This window comes from Hirundo rustica, chromosome 1 (genome assembly GCF_015227805.2).
Source record: "Hirundo rustica isolate bHirRus1 chromosome 1, bHirRus1.pri.v3, whole genome shotgun sequence".
Taxonomy (NCBI): domain Eukaryota; kingdom Metazoa; phylum Chordata; class Aves; order Passeriformes; family Hirundinidae; genus Hirundo; species Hirundo rustica.
Window position 1 is genome coordinate 57142190 of NC_053450.1, and position 21633 is coordinate 57163822.

Below are 21633 nucleotides of genomic sequence, written 5' to 3' on the forward strand. Positions count from 1 at the left end.
ACCAATTATCTGGGCAGTGGACAGCGTGAGGAAAACTGGCTGCAGCTCCGTGAAGCTGCAGCCAGAGCCCCAATTACTGAATGAGGCCCAGGAGGATTTTTTTTGTGCTGCTGGCCCCGTACTCGGCTGTCACACAGCAGACCCCAGCACACACGGGGCCACGAGGTGCGGCTGCAGCACGATGGGCTCTGAGCCTTCGGTGGGGATGGACCACGGCACTCGGGCCTCAATCAGCCTTTGCTTTCAAAACACAAAGTCATTTTGGTGGCATTCAGGACCAGTCCCCCTGCAGGAGGGGAAATTGCGTGTCTGCAGCTGATATCTGAACAGTGATGGAGCTTGGAGTGATGCCTGGGTGCACAAAAAGCTGTGCTCTGCTTCAGTGTTGTTTTGGTGGTGGGAGGAAAAAAAGTAGTTCAGCACATCAAGAATGTTTAAACAAGAAAGGGATTTTGACTATTTCGCAGCAAGGATCGATCTGGCAAAAAGTACAGCTGAATGTGAAATATAATAGACTATTGTTTTATCAGGAAATTAAATCTTTTGTGGAAAAAAAATTCCGGTTTTCGGGTCGGACCAGGTCGTTCTCATTCTGATGCTTTGTATCCAAATTATACACTTTTCTAGTGCATGAAAAAAATTTGCATTGTGATACAGTCAATTAATATTCACAGTTTTCAGCAGGTGTGCTAAGTTCTCATATGACAGTGGGACGTTCTGCTAAGTGCTGTGACATGACAGCAGCTGTGATAAATGGAGCTGAGATATTAAAATCTTTTAAGCAGCAATGGTATTCCAGCAGATAAAGCACCAGTTTAAAAAAATGGATTTATTTAGAGTTTCTAAGACAAGTAAACAGCCAAAGGAGTCCAGCAAGACACATTCCAGGTGATAAAATGGTTAACGGTGTGTCACAGCTTGCTATACTTCCATATATTTCCCTTCATTTCCCTCAATAATATTTGGTATATGTTCTATAAAGTATCCTTTTTTATCAAGTCCCCTTTTAAATGTACAGGCTCTTGAGGAACACAGAGAAAGAGGGGTTTTTTACCTGAGACAGTCTAGGTGTATGAAATAAATCCAACAAAGAAAGAAATCTTACCTTCTATGGTAAAAAATAATGAAATAGTGAATTTCAAGAACATTCAAAATCTACTGCAATATTTTTAGGATTCATGATGTTAGGTCTTACATTTCCTGCAAATCACTCTCTAATGCTTAATGAAAAAATATTTATGCATGATATTACTGATGAAAAAACATGATGTGGAAATATGGAAATATACTTAAAAAACATGATGTGGAAATATGGAAATGGGGTTTGTATGAATCCTTAGAAAAGTTATATCTGATCTTCTTGCCAAAAAAAATTCCACCATTTATTGCTTGACAGTATTTTAAATTTTCAATTAAAATAATATTTTAATATTAAAATTAATATTTCTCAAATTTTTAAAGTGAACTATATCTCTTTTTATCATTTATCAAATTAACATTATTATAAATATACTCTCATCTGCAAATAATATTTGAGCAGGAGGGTAGTTGAGTTGTTTTGGTTTTTGCTGTTTTGTTTTTTCTAAAAACAAAACCAACCTTTTGAGCTTAATATATAATATTAAACATTGTATATAGTGACAAAAATAAACTAAATAGCAGATTTTAGAGAGACCCAAGAAACAAAATTTGAATAAATACTTTATATCAGCCATTAGGATTTGAAAAAAATCATCACAGAGTCTTTGGAAATGCTCATTTACTATCATTTAATTAACAGACAAGTCCTACTGTAGTAATTTTGCTTTCTAGTTGCTCTAGTCAGGCAGAAGTTAGAGCCATTACAAGATGATGCTAATGGGAGGAAAATAAAAGTCTCTGTTTGAAGCGGTGCTCCCTTTTGTCACTAAAAAGGACTGTACTCCATCCATGTGCTTTTACCTTTGAGCATCAAGGAGTAAAGGAGGTAGCACAGTGATTGCTGCTACTACAGAATAATGAAAAGAATGTTTTACCCTCTGTATGACATTCCAGGCAGAAAGATTAGAAAGCTGGAATCCTCCCAACCCTATTTCTACTACATCACAGGTGGATTGAGCAAGGGACACATCGTCGTAGTGATTGGATACTGGTCATAATTTGAAATTATTCTCACTGGTTTCATAGCTTCTAGTTGGTAAGTTTAAGATATGTGCATATTACACTCTTGTTAGGCAAAAATAGGGCATCAAAAGAACTGGAAAGGATTTTGTGTGAAATCACGGAAGTGACTGCAGTAGATGTGAAGTCTTTGATCAAAAGGTGATGCTCAGTAAATCAAAAACCGCGTTCTACTTTGAGGAAAGGAGGAAAAGCTTTCTGTCAGATGGTGCCACTATTCTTAAACTTTGCAAAGAATGCTATTTGCCTGCTTTACTCAGTTCAAAGTTCTAATACTAAGATAATGCTTCCTTTTCCTCCAACCTACTTCTTGCAAAGGTGTTGTCACATAAACAGCATGTCCTGTAGAGGTTTTTCTTTTCTTTTCTTTTCTTTTCTTTTCTTTTCTTTTCTTTTCTTTTCTTTTCTTTTCTTTTCTTTTCTTTTCTTTTCTTTTCTTTTCTTTTCTTTTCTTTTCTTTTCTTTTCTTTTCTTTTCTTTTCTTTTCTTTTCTTTTCTCTTTTCTTTTCTCTTTTCTTTTCTCTTTTCTTTTCTTTTCTTTTTTCTTTTCTTTCCATTTCTTTTCTTTCCTTTTTTTTTTTTCCTTTTCCTTTTCCTTTTGGGGGAAAGGAAATTCAAGATATTGTAATATATCTGCTGCTTTTTCAAGGCAGTTAATTCTTAAGATGAAGACAAATAAATGCTGGCTGGTAGAAACAGCAACACTGCATTTTTCAGTGTGTTCCTTGCTGCTAATGCTCCCTTATTTTTGCTCTTAAAGTAACAATTTAGTAGGGATAGGATGGATCTGTAATGGATCATGACGGTCCGGTTCCCTGAGTCATTGCTATTTAGTCATTCTACCAAAGACATAAAAATTGGATTTCCCCTTGCTCATTGCTTCTACTGAAATCCCTAGGTATTGTCTGAGAAACACATTTATAGGCACAAAGCATATGGTTCACAGCCCTCAGCAGCAGGTCTGAATACCTTCTAAAATTTAGACAGCTCCCCAGTCACATTTTAAATTCAGTTCCAGATTATCCTCAAAAGTAAATGGACAGACAGATTTCACATCCCAGAAAATTTCCTTTTTTAGTATATGGCTGTTCTCAAAAGGTAAAAAATGCTTGTTTCATTTTGTTTTTTCAAAGTGAATTTATGAAGCCATTGTTTTACTGACTGGCCGACATTTTGAGGTAGTACCTCATTTTCTGAGCTACTTTAGAGGCTTCTGTACCCACTGATGTATTTCATTAAATATTCATTGCAAAGAGACATAAGTGGAAGTAACTTATACTGGATCCCATTTTCCCACTTATGAAGCAAAATATAAAATCTTAAAAGAATGCAAAGATCATGTGAGGGACAAAGCTCTCCAAAAATCATGGAATGCTCCCTCTTCTGTGCCTTAGTAGTGCTCATATCTGCAGCTGCAACACTATATAAAGAAAATTATTTTAACTGTAAGTTCTAGTAATTGGATGTAAATATGGTGATTTTGTGATGCAGAATCAGTGTCCTGAATAATCAAGATAATGCATCACTGGTGTGAGCTATAACAAAAAAAGATTTTAGTTCTTTTTCTGATTGTGGAATAAATACCCATCTATATTTTGTTAATACCATAACTGTTCTATAAGAGTTATCTCACACCTCAGCCTGAGGACTCAGCTAAGAAATATGTATTACTGCTTTGTTCGGTTTAAAAATTGATGAGTAAAAGTCCTCACAAATTCTAATTTTTGATTATTATTGCTCCAGGGAGGAGTAGGTTATAAAGACATAAATTGGAAAAACTGGCAAAAGTAATTTGCTTTATGAAATTGTTTTTTAGGGGGGTTGGGTGTTTTGTTTGTTTTGTTAGCTGTTCCGCTTTAAATTGTCCTCACTGTACTCTTAAAATAGAGAATATAGATGTTTAATTTTAGTTTGGCTTTACTCTTGCAACCTGAAGCCAGTACCTCATACAGCACAGTTTTACAAACTGCCATTTTACCTTAGTGTAAAACTATGATATCATGTTTGACCAGATATGGTACCTGCAGAGTTGTCATTTCTGCTGAATTCATACTTTAACTTCCTTTTAAATCACAGCTGATTTTCAACTCTTTAAATTCTTTTTTTTTTTTTTTTTTTTTTTTTTTTTTTTTTTTTTTTTTTTTTTTTTTTTTGGCCAGCCAGAAAGCTACTTGTATTTTATTATTTACTTCCTTCCTTTTAGAACTGTACTTGTAAACCTAAAAATTTACATGCAAGGTAATAATTTTTGCAGTGTTCATGGAGAAGTAGTGCCATAACTCAGGAATACTGTCTCATATCGTATGCTTCCACATTATATGCTGCTCTGCTATAACAAGCACTGAAAGGAAAAATAATAGCACGAAAGGCAGCAAGCCGTGGCGGCGGAAGCTGGTTTGAATCTCTTTTGTGTCTGAGCCGCAGTTTCACATGCCACATGTGACTGCCAATAGCTGCAAGTGACTGGAGCACTGGATGGTCTAGCCATATGTAAGAAATTCCAGAGATTTCATTTAGGAACTGTGAAGCGCATCCTCTATATCCTTTTTTTCCCTCTAGTGCTGATGGCTCCATGCTATCCATCTTGCTGTTAGCTAAACTGCTACCAACCACCAATATCTGTAGCGTTCAACCCTCCTGGGAGATTAATTCATCTTTGTTCACCTCAGCATCTCTTGCTTGTGTGCAACAACTGCAGACATCCATAATGAATTTAAAATCTGTGTTAACAGTTCTTTCCAGTTGAAGCCAATGGCAAAATCACCGTCAGTGAAATGCCTTGCTTTAATGTAACACTCTTTTCTCTTAATGTCTGTATGAAGTGTAATTACTTTGTGCGTGTCACGTTCTGATATGATTGCTGCTTATTGTCTTGTGCTGTGGGCACTTTTTTTTTTTTTTTTTTGTCATTTCCTGGCTTGCTTTAGTAACACTTAACTAACAAGCAGTGAGATAGGATGAATGTCATTTAAGAGGTGATAGTTCTCTACTCCTTCCTGCCTCAGCAGATCAGTCAATTGGGTTTGTCAGGACTCTCTTCCCAGCAGCTGGAATTTAGGAAATCTTTTGAAGGGACTGCTGCTGCACTGTTCAAACAGCTTCTGTGATTTGAGAGGCCACAAAAGGAATGCTAATGAAAAACCATCCTCAGCTAAGGAACAGAAAAAAAGTGAAACACAGGAGAGAATATTTACAAGTTTAATAATGAATTTCCAGGGAAGGCCTGTGGGTGGTTTTTACTATTATACTATTGGTTTTCATATTATGTTTATTTGCTTATTTCTGGGGGGAGATGGGTGTGGAAGGAAGTGTCTTGACTTAAGCTGTTCTTCTGTTGTCTAAAAAAGGAAAAAGGACTCCTCCCATCTCCAGAAACGAGCAGATCGAGCTCTTTGACACCTCTTATCAGATTTACCTCCACTCATTTCCTCTATTGTTACACAAGTCTGATAAAAATGGCACAGTTTGTTCACACGGAATCACAGTGAATTCCCTTTCAAGGAAAAAAAAAAAAATCACTTGCATTCCTCAGTGAATTAGAGCCATTGTTTTTGATTTCCTGGTGGGTAATTGAAGGCTTTTACAGCTAGAAGAAATTATTTATAGAGTCATGAAAAATGGATTAACTTTCCTGAGTGCTTCACTGGTGTTTTAGACATCTACTTTATTCCAATTAAACTTCTATAATCTAAAAATCAATAAACTTCTTTATTTTAGAGAATAAATTATAGAGGAGAATAATTTGTTTAGTGTCTGTGAACTGCCTTATTGCCACATATTTTATATATGCAATCTCTGCAAGGAACAAAAGAATTCAGAGTGCTGTTACCCTCAGTACAGACAGAAACCTTTCCTTTATTCCATCCATTTCATAAACTGTTCAACCACTTGCAATGGCTGCTACCAAATATCTCAAAATATACCTCAAATACATGTAATGAAATCCATTTCTGCATTTTTTGTGTACTGTGCCTGCTGTCTCAAGTCTTATTAAGGACAGTCTATAATTTCAAATTGCACTTAAAAAAAAATCCTTTCTCGTTTAAAATTGGTAGAATGATATGTCTTCCTGCCTCCAAGTGTTTCAGGAAACTTTTTAACATTTCCAGAGAGCTAATTATCAGCTAGTACAATATTTCACTTTTACATGGCATCTACTGTTACTATCCAGTTGCAGCTTGAAATAACATTAGGGTCTTCTAAAGAATATTTCTAAAGACAATTTCATAAAAGTTATTTCATAGAGAGCCTAAATCTGAATAACAAATGGTTTAATAAAACTTTTAATATATGGGTAAAAAAGTAGATTTTGAAAGGTAGAACTTCTGAAAGCTCTGTTTCATCCCTGCATATATTAATGTGAGATCTCTGAATTTTTCTCATGGGTGGCCGAATTAAAAAAAAAAAAAAAAAAAAAAAAAAAAAAAAAAAAAAAAAAAATCTTTAGTCAGTTTAAACAGCTCATTTTATCAAACTGGAAAAGGTGTTTTTATCTCCCACAAACCACCGTCCTCCTTCTCTTCCTAGCAAAATACACACAAGCAAGACTAATTCCCTGTGTAACAACATAAATGCAAAGTTCCTTGAAGGAAAGACAATTTACCAGAGTCCAAGACTTTTTCCTGTTCTTGAACAGCATTGTTTACATTTTGAACAGCACTTTGTCCTTAGATACTTCTAGGGAAGTGCAGTAATGGGATGACTCTGAGTTTTGTAACAGACATAGAAGAAAATAATCAAAAACAGATGATGAATTTGCTGCTTTTGTGCAGAGGAGCTCCAGCATGGCTCAGACAGGACTGAATCTGCAGTGCAACCATTTGCTGAGGTAATCTCAGGCTCAGCTGATGCTAAAATGATGGTCCTGTTACACTTCAGAACCATTTCCAACCTCCAGGCGTTCCTGCCTTTTTGAACAGCCCCCAAGTAGAGCATATCCAATTCCACAGTGGAAATCGAACATGCATAGAATATATTTTGCAATTTGATTTGCTGTTTTTGTGTTTGTTTTTGATAAGGGTTAGTTTTGCTTACATCAATCTCCCTATTTCCCAGGCTCTTCAGGTGTGCAAAGAAACTGGCTGGGAGCTCAAAAGGAAGGGCTCAGATCTACCACCTGAATGTCTTAGACTTTATGTTTTATCTGTGTTTAGTTCTCACGTTCTACTCACATAATAAAATTGTCATTTAAGTATGACTTTTGTAAAATAGATACCCATTTGGGCTGGCATAAATCCTTTATCCCCATTTTTTAATCCTATGTGCTATATGTAAGCTAAAGTAAGCTATAGTGCCTGCCAATTTTTTCTCTATTTTTTTTTTTTTTTTTTCCCAATCAAGGCTGTATTTTACTTGCATAAAATGTGGTGAAAAATATAATCCCTCCATTCTGTCAGACCAAATTTGCTCTCTGACTTTGTTCTCAGACCTTATGTGCTGAGTTTCATTTTATGGCAAATTTTTTTTATGAGCTAGTGATAAATCTTTGTGAATGGAGTGTTTATAATGAAAATACTACCAGGCCAGGAAATACTGGCCACTTTAAAGATCAGCAGAATTATAACAGCCACAAGATTAAACAGTACTGATAAATTAGCCCCCAGTAATACCCCCTTTTTGAAGGCGGTATACTCTCTCCACACTACGCACTTCTTATGGATATAAGTAATTTTTTGCCTTCATTTCACCTTAGATACTCTAATATTAAATTAGAAATTCACTCTTTCACTCCATCTCTGTAGTATCAGTTGAATTTCATCAGGCCTGTATAGTGTTTTCTGGAATAGTGTATCCATGGGGAAATGTCAACATGATTTGAAATGCAATAAATATTTAACACTGACATATTCCATATCATCAAACTGATATGCAGCGTATAAATTTGCATTTTTACATTGAATTTTTCAGTAAGATGCTCTCTGTTACATTACTGATAGATTTAGGCTTTGATTTTTTTAACAATCTATCTGATAAAATCTCTCTTTTGACTGGGCATTTAGTTTGGCTGTAATAAAACCAAAACATAAACATTTTGAGGAAGGGAAAAATGAACACTGAACTAACAAATTAGTAAACCAGGATGATAACACTACATACATAGCTACCAGCTTTAAATTTCTCTGGTACATGTGCTTTGCAAGGTTGTAAAAGAAAATTATTCTCCAAATCAATTTCTGCCCAGAGATCTACCATCAGTTGACTTCATGCTCTACCCAGTAGTCAAAAGTAGATAGCAAAGTGTGGAACTCTACTTACTTAGACATGGCAGAAAATTATTAAAGAAAAAGTAACTCAATCCACACAATCTTATCTACCCTTCACATTTGTTTATTTTTTTCACGAGCTTTATATTCTTCCTGATTTTCCATTTCCCAGGAGCAAGTTAATTTTCCAGAGTATTTTCTTTTGTTGGTTTGTTATGTCTTCATGGCACAAAAGAAACACTAAAATAATTTTCTTGATGGAGTTTTCCCTAGCTGTTGTCTCTTCTTCCCCCCACTTTAGCCTTTCCCATACACACTTAGGATCAGAGCATTCTTTTCTTCTTATTTCTTGCATTTTGCAATTGGATCACATTCAAATGTTCCTTGAAGTGAAGGAAATTGTCACTTGGAGAAATTTCTCCTCTACCTTTTTTTTTCCCTTAGAATTACCAACATGGAATGTCTGCTTTGTGAAGTTTCTGTTTAAAAAGTTCATTGAGTTTTGAGCTTGAATAAGAAAGTGAAACCATACGCATTATGTATAAAAATGCTTAGTCTTTGTTTACTTTTGTAGTGGATGAAATAAATTTACTTGGCACAGGCAGAAGTTCAGAAACGCCTAGTATTCTCATTATAAACCTCAATTTTACAACCTGTGTGGAGATGTTTTATATTACACTTTATATTAGTTTCTGGTTGACTGAGCCTGTGTTTTAAAGGATAAATTAAGCCAGGGATGCCAGCCACTCTGGAAGAAGTACCCAGCCTTTTCAGGTAGGTTTTTTAGGGCACTCATTCAAGATTTTATTTGCTGTTAATTAACTTGCTGGCATTTTTATATGTTTCAGTATTAAACTGCCCACATTTCCTCTCAAAAGCTTTTCTTCAAGGTCGTCATGCCTGTATCTTTCAGTACAAAACAAAATCCTTGACCATAGTCACCTCTCCAGACACACAAATTTTGGATCATCTGTGTAATGGTTCAGGGAAACATGCAACTCTCCTAACTTAGTGCAAGTCAGGAAGAGCAGCTCAATACTTTCTTTAACTTTTTTTTTTTTAAATAGAGATTTTTTTTCTCTCACAAGAAAAATGGCTGAAAATAATGTATTTCATGGTATAACAGAATACACAAAAACAATTTGTGTTGCAAAATGAGGCTGTTCAATACCAGGCTATCAGGGTTCCCTGAAAAATACTTCTAAATTAATAAACAAAAAATTCAAAGTATTGCTGCAGAAAATTTCACTTCAATAGAATACACAAAACCAAACTCAGAAATCATTCTTTGTGAGATTCTTCTTCTGGAAAATAATGTTTGTTTTTTAGCAAATTTGGACCTTAGCCTAATTTTGTGTCAAGTGGGAACATGATTGAACCTCCTTCAATTGTGTTGGCATAGTTAAAGAGTTGGACTCAGGAAAGAGAGTGAGAAGAGGCTGGTTTAGTACTCCAACATTAGCACAAGTGTAAAAAGCTGCAAAGACAAAATGAATTAATCTCTGCAAGGACTGGTGTGGTCTTTATATGGAAGACAACATAATAAAGATGAGTCCAAGCTTATTATGTTTAACTACACATTGGTCAGAGCACAAAACTAGAAAAATTGCTGCTCCACTTTATTTTACTTAATCTCCTTGAAATTCAGGCACGGAAGCCTACGCACAAGTAAAAGAGATATAATATCTAAAATAGATCCATTTTTCCAAATATGTGTCAGATTCTGGCTGCAGAAACATGAGCAAAAAGGGAATGGACAATTGGGTAATGTGAGATGTGTAAATAATTTATTTTTCCCTGACCTGGGTGGAGATGTTAGGTAGTAGGGATTTATATAAGTCCCTTTATAAATACACGTAAATGCATTCTTAGGGAAGAAAAGTCCTAATGGAAACCAATTAAAAGTAGAGAGCAAGATAAACCTACTCATCCTTGAGAAAGATGTGGTTGATGTTCTAATATTGCTACCACAGGAGCTACATCAACTTGTGATAGTCTAAGTAGGTGATTCACAGTTTAAGTGCAGCAGGACAGCAAATTTTTAAAAACACTTCCCAGAAAAACACAGCAGCAATTAAGCTGACGTGGCCTTCAATCAATGCATTCGTATTAATTACATGTTTCAAGATGCTGCATTTAAGTACCTGCTACTTTGGGTAGGGGTACCGATTAAATAATGCTTGTTTTTCATGTGCATAATATTTACAAGCACTTCACATTGTAGTTATTGAAACTATTTTTCTGTCCTTCAAAATATTGCCATGTAGACATGCTCTTCATGAAACTCCAGCATTCTTGTGCCAGAATTGGAATGCTGAAAATCAGCATATTGTAAATTTACTGGTCTTAAACTGAAAATCCTGCAGTCTCTTCTGCATGCATATGTAAAGCCCCTTCTTTTTTAGAGGAGGACTTGATGACAATGCCAAAGACTTTTAAGTTAAATAATGGTCTTGCAGTTCTGGGAAGTGATATGGCTCTGTAACAAATATGTATCTACTTAGGTACTTACTAACCTTGATGCTGTACAGGAAAAAAGTTACTATTTTTATTTCAAATGCTGAGAAAATTAAAATTATTTTCAATTAATAATGGAAAATAAATATTTTAAAAAGGGGGGTGAGAGTTTGTCATTCACTCTCTTCATATATTTCCTATGTATTTTATTCTCAATTTAAATTAGTTTTATTCAAAAGTATTTATAATAAACAAACTAAACCATTTTTTTTAAAAATCTGTCTCAAAAATTAAGTTTCTTGATATTCTTTCTCCCTTCAGAAAGATAGATGTATCTGATGAAATTAAATCCAAAATATTGTAGAATATATGAAATTTGGAGCCCAGATGTGCTCCCTGGGGTTTTTATTCCAACTGCAGTAAAATTAAAAGGAAAATTTGTATTTCTTTATGTGGAACTGAAACAGGCCCACAGTTTCACTTTCAATAAGTATATGGAAATCAATATGCTGTAATGTACTTTATGCTGTTTTTCCATTTCCATCTGCTGCCTTCCATTGCATCTTTTTGTGAGTGACAGATAATAATTGCTGTACCAATTAATGCCCTTCCAATCCAACTGCATCATTACTGCAAAATAAATGTTTTGCTTTGTAGCAGTTTGTCCTGCTTTGAAACTTTTAGTTATTCCAATCATCTAACAGCAGAAAAGGAAAAGCTGCTTTGTCATCAGTAGCTCAGTGGAAGATACTGTATATTCAATACAGAGTGTTGGCAGAATTTTAACCAGTATCAATTTATAAATAGGATAGCAGCAATCATTTATTTTCTGTCATAAATGAAAGTATCCTTTTTGATGCAATTATAGCCACTTAACTGATTTGAGACCAAAGTAGGGGAGTCTTTTGGAGAAATATTTCTTCTTTATCCAGAAATATGGATATGGAGTCTCTTTCCCAACAAAAGCTCTGAGAGGATAAAAGCTTCCATCTGAAATAAGGAGTTACAGAAATTTAGTTCTTTTCAGTAAGAGTTTGATTTTCCCTAGTGGGATTTCAATGCATAGCTACAGTGCCTTTCCCACTCTGTCCTGTGTCTTAACAAAAATGCTACAAAGAATATCAGAGGTTGAAGCACTTTGAGACAAGCTTCCCTATTCTAATGATATCCTCAGTGCAATCTCTGGGCCTCCTCTGGTATAAATAGGACCTTTCACTGCTGTTGGGAAAGTCCTTTAATCCAAATCTAGATTAAAGACTGGTACTTGTTTTGGGAACTTTTCTGGCTCAAGAGTTGCATGTATGTTGTCCAGTGAGAATTGTGTGCGGAAACAACATAGAACTAACTCCTTCTTACTAATGTTTCATTCCTGAAACATCTGTTAGTTAATTGGGTTTTTTCCTACCTTCTTGCACTATTCTTTTGTGCAATGATAAAATCTCATCATCTCTTTTTCCCTGCTTCCCAGACTGTTCTGTTTATTGTGAACAACAGAATTGTCCAATTAATATTTCTAAAAAGGAACAAGTGCTTTACAATGGAAGAATTGATTCACTTTATTTATTCTTAGCTTGCACTGATTCATAGAAATTTCTTTTGAGGAGACATGTTTTTCTATAGCATTTATAGAAACATCTATACAAATTGCAGACCTCTTGCAATCATGAAGTCTGAGAGACTCACAAATACACAACACAATGCTAATAAAGATATCCGATTGGCTTTAATGACTTCAATTTTGTGCTCATAATCTCAGAAATGGAAATATCAAACTTTATTTTCAAAAATAAATTTATTTTTCGTACATAGAAAGATAGAAATGCATTAGAAGTACACTTTTGTTTGTAAAGTCATCTGTTCAGAGGTTAAGAAATCCCAGATGAAAGCTTGCTGTGCAGCTGCAAATGTCTTTATTTTTACCTAATGGCTATCTCATATAAAGTAATTAAAGGCCTGCAACAGAAGCTGAAACACAGGAGCCTCTGGTTCTATTAATTTTTAATCACTGTACTGCAGAAACATAAATTTATATTAGATCTTGTATGGGAAAAGCTTCGTCACGGGGTTTCAGAAGTGCTCCTGCATCAGAGCTGTGAGCAGTCTGGTAGCGATGGCATTCACCTGCATTTGGTGGCACATTGCTCGCGGGTCATCAGTCACCAAACAAACCATCTGGCAGGGAAACCAGCCTGAGAAAAGACCTGCCATCTCTTCCCCTTGGCTGCTTGTTCCTGCTCCTCAGCTTTGCCAGTACAGAGATTTGTAGGGCTCTTGCAAACCAGATGACCAAAGAGCTTCCGTCTACAAAGCAGCTTTTCAGTCTCAACGGCTCAACTGAGGGACAGTGAACTGCAGTCTCAGTACAGAGCAGAAATGGAACATTTTCAGCTGATTTTCCACAGAAAGTGTAATGTTGAACCTTACCCACAGGCAGAGGAGAATTTTAACACAGGACTTGTACATGAGTGCTCTAGCCAAAGAACATCAGATGAGAATCCCTTGAATCCTTGTATTGGAAAAGAAAACAGTGACCTTTATTTCTTTTAGAAAAGAAAAAGGGCTGGCACCTGCCTTCTGGTTAAGAATTTGAATTCTGACTCTAAAACAGAAACATCTCCCAATAAGCAACAGTAAGGGAGCTTTTAAAGCTTATCCCTGGATCTCTTCTCTTTTCCTTTTTTTTTTTTTTTTTTTTCTTTTCATTTAGCTTAGTACTGCAAGTTTTCTCTAAGAAGTTGTGATCGATCTACTTATATGTACATCAGTCACTGCTGTTACTAGGAAACCATTGGGTTTTTCCTCTAAAGAATTGTTACAAATAAGCACCATGCCATGAAATAAGATTCTTGTGTATACTGCCTCTGCTTCCTACATAATTAAGATCAGGAAAAATCTAATTTAATGCAATTTGCAGGGTTCCATTAAATTTTCTTGATGGATCATTCATATCTAATTGCTTTGTACTGAAGCTTCATTGCATTCCGTAATCCTGAGAGTAAATCTGAATGAAGGATGAAGCAGGCTGAATAATACTTACGTTTCCAAAGTCCTATTCTGGAACAGAAAAAAAAGCAAGGTTTTCTCTGTAAGCCATGGGGGGAAAAAGCCTCCCCCAACTGTATTGGTGTCTTCAGGTCATGAAATCTGTGTGAATCAAATTCATCTTATGCTGACTTCAGAAGAATTGCAGGGAAGAGTTAGCTTTGTGTTCTTAAAAGCAGCTGTGGTACGAAAGAGCTGCAAAATCCACAAACAGTAGTCTTCTTCTTCCTCTCTCTTCACCTTTTAAGGCCCAAATATGACTGAAGCAGGAAACTGAGAAAGTTGTGGAACTTTAATCCTTTACTGCAAAAACTTTACCCGTATCTTTAGTTTCAAAATCCTTACTGCTGACAAAATGTAACTTTGGAGACACTGCAGTACCTAGGGCTCCGTAAGACTCATATAAAATTAAAATTAATTTTTAATTTTTAATAATAAATATTAAAATTATAATATAGGAGTGAAAACAAAATTAATATTATAGAATTTTCAGTATATGATATACTGAATTTTAACAAAAAGATCAAAAATGCCCTAGATTTTGGAAATTTACTACTTAGAAGTCTTAAGTCAATTTGGAACCTTTGGACTATGTTATTATTTTGCCACCATCATTTTCTTACTATTTTATTGAAGTATATTAGCAGAGTTAATTGGTGGGGTTTTTTTAAAATATAAGTTGAAAGTAAATGTATTCCCTAGATCCATTCTTTCCAAACTCATAACTTTTCTATTACCCATAGCTTTCTCATTTTACTTGAACCAATGTCCTCTATTCTTTTTGTTATTATTTGCATAGATTGATGTCATACTGTTCAGCTTGAGCCTCAACCAGAAGTGTTAGACATCTTGGCTCTTTTTGGTCTGTCTGTGTCTTCTCTTTCACTACGTATCTTAGCAGTTGGGAGAGAAGTCACTTCTTCCTCCTTAACCCCTTTGGTTGCAGAATGGCAAAAATCAGCCCTGTTGTGACATTTAGCATCTACAAATTTTCTTGTAAAGAACAGCAAGGGATGTGCTGGCTTTTAAGGCATATGTACAGGAAATGAAAGACCTGAATTTAATTTCTTTTTTAACCCTAATAGGTTCAAATTCATCTTCCACATTCTAAAACACTGCCTGAATTCCTTAGCTAGAAATTAGTGACTAGAAATTAGTGTATTGGGGCACTCTTCATCACTGTATTAAAGCTACACTATTCTACAAAAGTGGATTTAAAGATAATTATACAAATAGGCCTGAGTATACGGAACTCTGTGGTTGGTAAGTATCTCTACTCCTGCTTGTTGTCATGGGGACTGTTTTATACTCTTTGGATAAAATACATGAAGGGTATGAAGGAAAGTTGACATACTTATTTATCTTTATTAGTAGGAAAGAGACAAATTTTACATAGGAAATCATGTACCTGGTTTAGCAGTTCCTTAAGGCATTTAAAAGACATATTATTCTAGCTTCTGGGTAAAAAGAAAGCAAGATCTTACATGAGGTGAGAAGGTAATGTGGCAGATATGGAACACAAAATTAAAAATTAGAATCATTCGTCTTCTCATATTTAGACTTCCATTAGATTAAGAAATAAAGTGACAGTAATTGTGATGTAATCCCAAATAAAAGCAAAAAATTAATAAAGGCCTTATGCAATATCATGGTTAAAAGTTGGTAAAAGCAATAAAACCTTTAAGACTATTCACAAACAGTATCAGCTACTGTGTAGCTCAAAGCTCACAGTCACCATAAATTTTAATTCTGTTTGATACAAAAGCTTCTTGAAGCAGAAAACATTTAAACCTTTCATCTCAGTCAAGTTTTGGTACCCAATGTCAATTTAACCCATTGAATGAATAGTAAAAATACACATAAAAAGTTCATCCTGCTTGCTTGTGCTGTGAAAGGGATTTTATGATCATTAACATGCCACTGGGAATTAAGATTCTGGTTTCTTTGGTGTCACTAAGGTGTACCTTTTATTCTACTTTTCGTTTAGTTGGGGTTTTTCTATCTTGGTCCCAGCATTGCTCTGATAGTCTCATGTTTGGGGGAATCATGGGGTTTTTTCATGAGGAGGTCAATAACATGTTATGATCAAACTTTTCCAAATGCAAGTTAGGAAAACTTTTCTCAAATCCAGTCAACATCATCCTTGGTTGCAGCAGTACTGGGCCAGCTGCTAACTGTTTTGAAACAAGTCAGCATGAACTGAATTCTTTAGTATTTGAGTCTATACCATTGCAGCTATTCTTTAATATCTCTGTGGTTGACATAAAAATATGATTTTGCATTCCTACAGATAATAAGTCTATTAGACATTTTTTAAAGCATTGTGTAAAACCATTTTAAATCCAAGCTTCAATACACATTCCCCCCCAAAAAAAAAAAAAGGATACAGTGCATGAAGATATGCACTTTGAAAGTTTCTCTTTTTTTGTTACTAATTAAATTAAATCTCAATTTCAAAAGGAAATACGAGGTAGGAAAACGATCAGGTTATAGAATTGGGTCATGAGAGTTACCTGGGTTTCATCACCAGCTTTTCATATGTGGTTTCCCATCTTGCTGATTAAAGCAATGGTTATGTGAGATTCACAAGCCCACCTGAAAAAGCATCTGGCACATCCTCTTCCCAACCAGTATTTTGCCATGTGCACTATATCCCACCTCCAGTTCATTTTGGAATTACAATGGTGCTTACCTGACAAATTGGCATCGCGTTCAAAGGAAATGAAGTGGCATTTGTCGGACTAATCCCTTTGAAACCCCTGGCATTACTTTCATGAACAGTGTTTCAGGTAAAAAAATATGTGCACTAGTTATTTGTCAGTCCTAACAGACATAACTAAGACTTACTAAGCAGAAAATACATAAATATGACACTCTGAAATTTTGAAAAATAATTCTGACCCTAAATTATGCCTGAGTTGAGTCTGGGACTTTTTTGCCTTGACTGGTAATCTGTAAGCCACTTGTGCCCTCAGCCACAGTAAATGCCCTCCTCTGCAGTCCCAGAAGGAAGCAAGTCTGCTCTCCAGGCAGCCTGGCACTGTGGGACAGTATAGAGTTAATCCATTGGAGTCTGTGTCTGTGGTGAAAGGCTTCCAAGCCAAATTACATCTTTTGTGTTCATGCCTCCCCGCTCCAGGTCACAACCTCGGCTCAGCGAAGGTGTCCCGGGCGCAGACATTTCCCAGCTACCCGTCGGAGCAGGCTGAGGAGCACCAGCAGTCGCTGTCGCTGGCCAGCAGCTACGCCTTCAGCTACGGCTCGGGGCTGGTGCAATGACAGCCGGGGCTGCCGGCCAACATGGACACTTGAGCCTGGAGCCTCCCGCCAGGACCGGGAGCTGCTGGCCCCTCTGCACCCACCATTTGCCGTGAAAACTGACGCCTACCAGCTCCAGCTGGGGCACCGCCAATGCGGAAACCTGGAGAGGCGGCTTCCCCGAAGCAGAGGCTAAGTCTTTATTTATTTATTTTGCCGTTCCTTTTGTCGATATGTTCAGAAAGGAGAGGGTTGGGGGGTTGGGGGGAGGGAGGGAAAAAGGGGGACACGTCTGTGTTGTAAGAAAGTGGTGGAAACAAATGAAACTGTGTTGGTTGGTGTGAAGGTTTCTGCATGACCGGAGAAGGTCCCTTCTGGGGCTCCATTGCAATGGCACATTTGGCATGGGGGCCTTCCTTCCCGCCCCCACCAGCAGGCCAGCCTGTCTTCACCCACAGCCTCTGTAGGTCCTTGCCACAGCCTACAATTCCTGCTGGAGTCACTGAAATGTCGCCAACTCAAGATGCAATGTCAGTGCTGCCGGGGTCACCTTCAGATCTGAGTGGGTTCACTCCCTGCCCTGTAGGGTGGTTGGGTATTTTTTGAGCCAGACACCAACAAATACTGGAGTAGCAGGCTGGTATGTTTTCTTGGAAATAGGGTTTGATGCATTTTAAGGCTATTGCCTGGTCCAGCTCTAATCTTAAATTCCTGGGGTAGAAATTCGTACCTTACACATACAATTCTCACGATGCCCCTAAGAGCTGTGAACATCCCTATCAGCAGCACAGTCTTGTCCTCAGAACTGCTGCAAATTCTTCTTGTTTGCAAATTATTTAGGTAACCATGCCTGCAAGCCTAACTTTAAAAAGTGGGAACTGTTCTTCAAACAAAAAAAAAGTGGGCCACTTGCCCAGATGGCAACCACCCATGCCGTGGCTGGGCCAGACGTTGTGGAGCTGAGCTCTGGTCTTGTCTTTCTGGTCAGCGTTCCTTTGATTTTCTGTGTTTCCTTAGATTTCTGTTCTAGATGCACATTGTATTACCTTGTATGATCACGTGTCAAGCATCTGTTTACTTTCAAAAGGAGGATGAGTACCTCGCAATGGAAATTTCCTGTCTTTGGAAGACGCCTTTAAAAAACGAACTGTAGTAGGTGTTTGTAATCAGTAATGAGGGAATAAGTTGGAAGGCATACCTGTTGGTGGGGAATGAATTTTATCTATCCTGAACATTTAGATTTTTGTAACTGTTATCAAATATTTATGTACTCCTTGTGATGCCCTGAAATGTTTGAAATTGTGAGAAGAAAAATCTGCCCTCTTCTATGATCTGAGGAGCCTTGTGTTCTGTTCCCAGTGTGAAACTATTGCCATGATTACCAGAGGGATTCAGCTCATTGATCGTTTCTCAGGACAGGTTGAGGAAATGTATCAAGGAGGAGACACATAGACTCTTTTCCAATGAAACAATCGATTTTATGAACTATAACTGAAAAAGTGCTGTTGGGTTGTTTTATATATGCACATTATATATATGTATTAAAAGGTATGGAAGAAACTTCTGCTTTTGATTAAACATTTACTGATACGGTATGGTCAGCTTTTCTCCAACCATTTTCCTGGCTAAGAGACCTTGCAGACTTACAGCTTTCTACACCTCAGTGAACGGCTGCTGAATAAAAACGCTTTGTGATCCACTTAAATGAAACAGTTCTACCCCACCACAATCACTTTTATTTATTTTTCCCGCTTTTCCTTGTCTCACTCACTACCTCTTTTCCTTCTTACAGTGCTGCCATACTCAGGAATAGAATGGCTCCCTACAGAGAGTATTTTGATGAGCTAAAATGAAAAACTGCTCTCCCATGCTGTCAGGGCGCAGTACCTATGGAACTCTCAGAGCTGTACCCATCAAGGAAGCTTCATTCACACTTTCATTTAAGAAAAAGATTCGGTTGACATTTTTCTTAGGGAAGATTTCCAATTTGCAAATGTTAAATGCAAAATGTGATACAAAAGGATAGATATTCTGCTGGTGCATTTCTGTTGCTCAGTGCAGCTTTGCCAAATATTTGCCTTTTGGGGAAATGGTCAGTTATTTTTATTCCTTTGCAACTGGGATTCTTTCATTTACCCTAAAGTTATATGTATTTTGTTTGAAATTCCTTAGATTAAGTTTTCAGTATGTTCTACAGGTTTCAATGCTGTGTCCAAGTAACTTTTTTCCTCTGTGACTTAAATACTAGTCACATAATAATTACATATTCTATGTAGTCCAAAAGTGGCTAAAAGGCAAAACAGGAGACTATCATAACTGCTTTATAGTTCCAGTGTCCATATACTTTAAGAACCTATCTAAATTCTCAACCTAGTACTTCAGCTGTATTTTGATAAAAAGCATAAGATCTATATAATGTTCTCTTTCTGTTTCCTGGGGAACAGTTGCTGTCTGCGCCTTTGTCTTCTCATGCAGTACCTGAGTATCGTCAAGTTAATGAAAATGTAGATGCTATTTTCAAACAAAGCACACACAAAAAAAGAGAAGGGGACCTTACAGCAGTTTTGGCTATATATATGGCCATATATAGCAGTTTTACTAAATATTTTGCTTTCATTGCATAGTGCAAGCATCTTCTTGACTCGTACATTTATAAAATGTGACCTGTGAGGTCTCATACAATACACAGAAAATTTTTAAAAGCTGCAGAATACAAGCAACCTCTAGCAGATCTCACCTGTTGGGAACGTATTTCTTGTAGAGACCAAACACAAGCACACTAGAATTTGAAAATGAGGATGCAGCTTTACAATGTACCGTAACACGGTCTAAGACAACTGGCAACCTGAAGCACAGAAGTATTCAGGAGCCAGTGGATGCTGCCATTAGTGCCATTCCAGAACAGCAGATGACATCACTGTAACATTGGTGTATTCACATAGCTTCCACAGGTGTTCCTCAGAAAAGCTCCATGAGAACCAGGCAGACACTTTGATGAGAGTTTGCCAGAATATTCGGTTTTCATGGAATTGCTTTAATTCCTGGCATATGCCTGTTGATAACCTAAGTGATGGCCACTGAGACTACTTTGTGCAGCTCCTAGTGCTTCCACCAGAAGGAAAACTCTCTTTTGGAACACATGGTAGAGCTGCCTGCCTAGAGACTACAGCAGCCTTTAAATAGACCCAGGAATCTCATGGGCCTCTGTTCCAGTCTCAGCTTTCTTCCTGTGCAAGGCACACAGATAATACGTCTACTCCTGACCCAAGAGTTGCTCTCTGTTTCCAGCTAATGAGCTGTGAAGGGATGAAGGGCAACAAAATGTCTTCAGTGGTAACCAGATGCAGCTGGTACAACTGGAATGTAGCATTAGTATGTGATAAAATAGAAGAAATAAAATAAAGCTTTTGCTTTTATTTCTGGTTCTGAGGATGTGTTATGAATATATAACTGTGACCATGATCGACATTTTTTTTTTTAAATCACCCTTTGATAACAATATATTCACCCCTATGAACCAATAACACATGGCATTACTAAATATAGTTACTAATATATCTTAACTGTGAATATTATAGATTGATGCATGCTGGTACTTTTGATTTTGAAGTCACTTGGTGCAGAAAAGGTGAAATTGAGAGAGACTGCTAATAAATCATCAAATGGTGCTAAGGAACTTGAATAGTCCCATTTTTTTTAACAGCTACATGTCATCATTTATAGTTTAAATTCTCTGTGAGTATACTTGTTTGAAACAATTTCATCTGCCTTTGTAACAGAAAAAGAAAGAAGGCTCTTATAGCAAGGAGTTTGCTGTTTTACTGGGTAAATATTTAGACACTACTTTTTGTGGCAGGCACATGGTCACATGTATCAAGGTCTGTCCTTGGGAGGTTTTGCTTGGTTTATTTTCTTCTTCTTTTGTTTCACAAAAGCTACAAGTAAAGCTTGAAAATGTATTGACAAACCAAAAAGTTTGTTGAGGCATTGACAATAGCTGCTCTCTTTTGCTTTGTCAAAAGTCTACCATGACATTTCAGGAAAATACATCATTCCACAACACATATATAGAAATACTGTTGGGATGCAGAAAACCATAATCAAGTTTTGTTCTAAGTTAATAAGACTTTGCTGGAAGAGGGGTTGAAATTGAGTGTCTGAGGGCAAAAGTGTTTTAAAGTGCTCTCTATAGCAATAATTTAAGTACAAAATACAGCCTTCAGGCACCCATTTATTTAGAAGTTGCTAAGTGCAGGCAATCTGTGACGACCCTTACCTGCTTACGGCAAAGAGAAAAAAAGGTCAATCATTAATCATATCTATGTATTGCATTTATCAGAAAAGGAATTAACTTCATGATTGTTCAGCTTTCCAGTCCAACAGGCAATGCTATGAGGAGTAGGGTTTTTTGAGAGATTTGATCTCTAGGAACTCACAAAGACCATCAGCCTGTAGCATATAAACCTCTGCTCAGACTTAGATCACCAGCCACATGTGCTAGTTTTCATCTGGC

General features: G+C 36.7%; 1 protein-coding gene across 2 annotated transcripts in view; it reads left to right on the top strand.

Annotated features, from left to right (window-relative positions):
- The window catches only part of DOK6 (docking protein 6), a 244851-nt gene extending 227506 nt beyond the window's left edge, over positions 1 to 17345 (top strand). For both annotated transcript variants that reach the window (XM_040068295.2, XM_040068304.1), the window contains one exon: positions 17002 to 17345. In XM_040068295.2, the coding sequence (XP_039924229.1) occupies positions 17002 to 17141 (140 nt within the window). In that variant the 3' untranslated portion in view covers positions 17142 to 17345. The remainder of the gene's footprint in view (positions 1 to 17001) is intronic.
- The last annotated feature ends 4288 nt before the right edge of the window (positions 17346 to 21633 follow it).